Source organism: Crocodylus porosus, unplaced genomic scaffold (assembly GCF_001723895.1).
Source record: "Crocodylus porosus isolate Cpor-Errol unplaced genomic scaffold, CroPor_comp1, whole genome shotgun sequence".
Classification (NCBI taxonomy): Eukaryota; Metazoa; Chordata; order Crocodylia; family Crocodylidae; genus Crocodylus; species Crocodylus porosus.
Genome location: NW_017728940.1, coordinates 5,675,854 through 5,679,407, shown reverse-complemented (window position 1 = coordinate 5,679,407; position 3,554 = coordinate 5,675,854). Strand labels below are relative to the sequence as shown.

Sequence of the window (3,554 nt, the reverse complement as noted above, 5' to 3'; positions counted from 1 at the left end):
TGCAGTCAAGCTGAAACCATGTTCAAACAGTTCAAAGGCGCAGTGGACCAGGCCTGTGATGAGACAGTTTTCAGTGCTGCCATATTCAGAATTACACATCTGTTTTCATCATCTCGGCTACCCAGACAGGGCTGGCCATCTCTCTAGCAATCCAGTGCAGGGTTGAGCTGGTACCTCATCAACCAGATTCCTTCCTGATCCAAGGAGCTGGATCACACCTTCACATCACATCCATGCCCATGTGAAGAGAGACCCCATTTTCCCCTTTACAAGACTCTCTAGAGTGCTGGTTTACTCGGCAGGTGTACAGCCTCTTCTTTGCTGCTATCCGATCTCTCCTGCTTTTCCAGTTAGCCCCACTCACTTCACACACCAGTCTCTCCTGTCACTCTTCCAGCTGCCCAAGGAGAAGCTAGTGGCACCCACAGCACTTCAAATACATCTGGTGAACAGGATTTGCACCTGTTCCTTATCTCTTTTTCTTCCAGATGCTTTTCTTCCAAGGCAGCACAACTGGTTGAACATCCCTCTGAATGCTGTAGTGCCTTCTGGAAAGCTGGGAGTTTGAGACAGCAAGGTCCCTGCAAAGAGAAGGGGCAAAACATTCAGCATCTCACTAACTTCCTCCTACAATTCAGCAACAGCCAACACCCTTCGAGATTTGCACGGGATTTACTAGGTTGTTTTGTAAGGGAAAAAGAAATCTGGAGAAGTCTCTCATTCAATGCCACTCTGGCTTTGTGCAGCTGTGCATGGGCAAGAGGGTGTTCTGTGGCCCCCTTTTGTCTTTAGCTTTAGCTTCTATAGCATTACTATAAAATCAGAGGTTTGCACAGTGATTGATCAGGAGACAGAGGACAACAAAGGCAAGTACGAGTAGAAATTACTCAGGGGAGCTTTAAAATGTCATGAACTCCAACGGGTTAAGTGTTTATAAAGACAATTACTTTAGAAGAAGCCTTGCTACCCTGCTCTCAGTTAGATTTTGCTCTCTCCTTCTCACCTTAGTGCCCTTAGAAGATCAGGCTGTGGGTGCTTTTTACCACTGCTGTGGGGGTTGTCTCCCAACTCTCCAGTACTTACTGGGAGTTTAAGGTTCCTGACAGACCTAGAAGGAAAGACACATGCATATTAACTACTTGCTTTTGGCAGCAGGATGACACATGGAGTGACTGTTGCTTTAAAAAACCACACACAAATCTAAGAGTCTAATGCATTTTAAAAAAAAACCCAGCAGTTAAAACCCCAACTATTTCCAATACCAGTTTACATAGTTTAGTTTCACTCAAAATTATTTCTTCTTTAACTCATTCAGTTACAAGGATTTCTCATTTTTAAATTTTCCCAATTTTTTGGTGGGGAAAAAAAAAAATAGTGGAAGTCTATTATTGTTAGTTTGCTATATACATTCTGCTTTCCACTCACTGTAATTTAAGCACATTTTTACAACACTGTCCTACTTTAGCCTACCACAGTTACCAATTATACGCTAGATAGTATTTAGGTCGGGTAGGGTACTTAAAAACCAGCAGAAAGCTCCTGGGTTTTGAAGCCCTGGCTCCTAGTAGTACTGAGGTCTCTTTAAAAGTGCCTTTTTCTGTTATCGCAAAGCAAGCTTCATACCAAGGCAGCTGAAAGGATTGCAAATGTTTACCCCAGCCACCAGAATAACCAACCACTGGATCTGCCAGCAAAAAAGTTAAATAGTATTTTTGGCCTGTCAACCTCTTGGAAAGCTCTGTAAGAAGGGGGAAGGAAGGACGGTGTCTCTTCAAGAGAGGGCCGTTCTGCCAGCTGGTACTAGCTACTACCCCCATCACTACACAAGACAGTACTTCTTCACTTGGGCTGGCACCATAGGGAACAGGAGGTAACATTGTTTCATACCAGCCAGCAAGAAGCCTGTTAAATGAGACTGTGCTTGTGACACTTTGCCAGGGCTTTGTGGAAAGGGTGAAAAAGCCACTAGACAAGTTCCAGCTGGTTATATGGCGGCCATCACGGAGTCCACATGGGGACCTTATTCTAAGCCCTGCATCTCAGGCTGCCCCTTGACTGGTAGTGGGCTGCAAGGGGATGCAACCAGTCCCAAAGTGTCCTAGAGACCCGCTGGGCTTACCAAGGCTTTGCCTGGCAGAAAGTAGTACAGATGCTGTCCTTGGAGTGCAGGCATTCACACCTGTTCAGTGATCTCTTGCGACGCCTTGGCGCACTTCCCAAGCCGTAGGGAGCGGTGTGTCTGTTAAAAACAAAAGAAATCAAATAAGCAAGTACATTTTATTAGCAAATAGGTTTATAATGCAGTCTTGGGAAGCAGCCAAGCCAGCACTGCAACAATAAAAATCCATCTATAGACACAAGGTGAAAAAGCCAATGGTATGTCTAAAGCCTTTTAAATTCAGCTTCTCTCCCCCACCTGCTACTATTCTCCAGCTCACCCTTCCACACACTTTGTAGCACAGCATGGTCCAAAACAAACTAGCACATACTAGGCTGCAGGTTCAGTACTATAACCTAGGAACCTATGGACATGTTACTTGGCAATGTTATAGGAACTAAGTTTCTGGTGGCATTTCCTCAAGCAGCAAGAGCTTGAAAACAAAGGACTTTCCTTTTCCCAGCATAGTTTTATATGCTTAGGAAACACTTTGGGGCCACAACAGGCTCTTTTGATCCCAGTACACTTTGATATCAGTTTGAATGTGCATACATTCCCCTCTCATCTTTAAATCCCAATCCACCCTTAAAGCTCCTCCTGGAGAGCGTGCGGGCATGGCAGAGACTGCCAGCTCTTCTCAGAGCAAGCAGTTATTAATGACTGCACATTAGCCAGCATAATTATAGCCACACCTGAGCAAGTGTGCCTGTTTGGCTGGATATAACGAGAGAGGGTTGAATGTTGCACTGAGTTTGGCTTTAATTTTTGAAGTGAGAACTCCCCAATGAAAAGGCCTCAGTTCCCATTCAGCACAGCTCCAAAGACACTGGAGCCTTAAAAGGAGTGTTTGGAGTAACAGGTGCAAGACGGGGAGCCTGCAGCGAGTTGGAGTAGGCACATTTGTTTTCTGGTTTTTAAACTACCGATCTGAAGTTTCGGCAGAACGACTGCTGGGGGAGAAACACAGCCAGTCACCGGGACGGCGTGCCAGCTGTTCGACTGCTTCCTCTGCAGAAAGCAAGGTGCTGCTGGAGCTGCTCTCCTCCGGCATTGCCGAGGGACTGACACCTGCACTTCTACCCGGGGACACCAAGCAGCCTTCTGCCCTAGGAGCACGGCACCCTCTCCCTCGCCTCAGCTTCGGCCAAGAGGCGCCCTCGGGCCTCGCCATACCGCCGCGGTGCACGTGCTCACCCGGGGGTGTTGACCCAGATAATATCCAGGTGGCAGAAGTAGATGCACTCCGTGTCCAGCCAGCTGTTGCACGAGCATCTCTTGGTCCTCGGGTGCCCGCTGGGGCCGGCGGCCAGGTGGGACTCCCGGGGAGACTGGCCCAGACCTGCAGCAGGGGAGAGAGGCGTGAGCTGGGGGGCGCGCGGCCGGGGCCGGGGCCGGG

At 47.9% G+C, this 3,554-nt stretch overlaps 1 protein-coding gene across 1 annotated transcript in view; it reads right to left on the bottom strand.

Annotated features, from left to right (window-relative positions):
* Positions 1-468: 468 nt before the first annotated feature.
* EDN2 (endothelin 2) overlaps positions 469-3,554 on the bottom strand; it is a 14,701-nt gene continuing 11,615 nt past the window's right edge. Inside the window, exons 3-6 of the mRNA XM_019547872.1 lie at positions 3,353-3,522; positions 2,120-2,239; positions 1,004-1,108; positions 469-581 (exon numbers count right to left, since the gene is read on the bottom strand). Coding sequence (XP_019403417.1) covers positions 470-581; positions 1,004-1,108; positions 2,120-2,239; positions 3,353-3,522 — 507 coding nt within the window. The 3' untranslated portion in view covers position 469. The remainder of the gene's footprint in view (positions 582-1,003; positions 1,109-2,119; positions 2,240-3,352; positions 3,523-3,554) is intronic.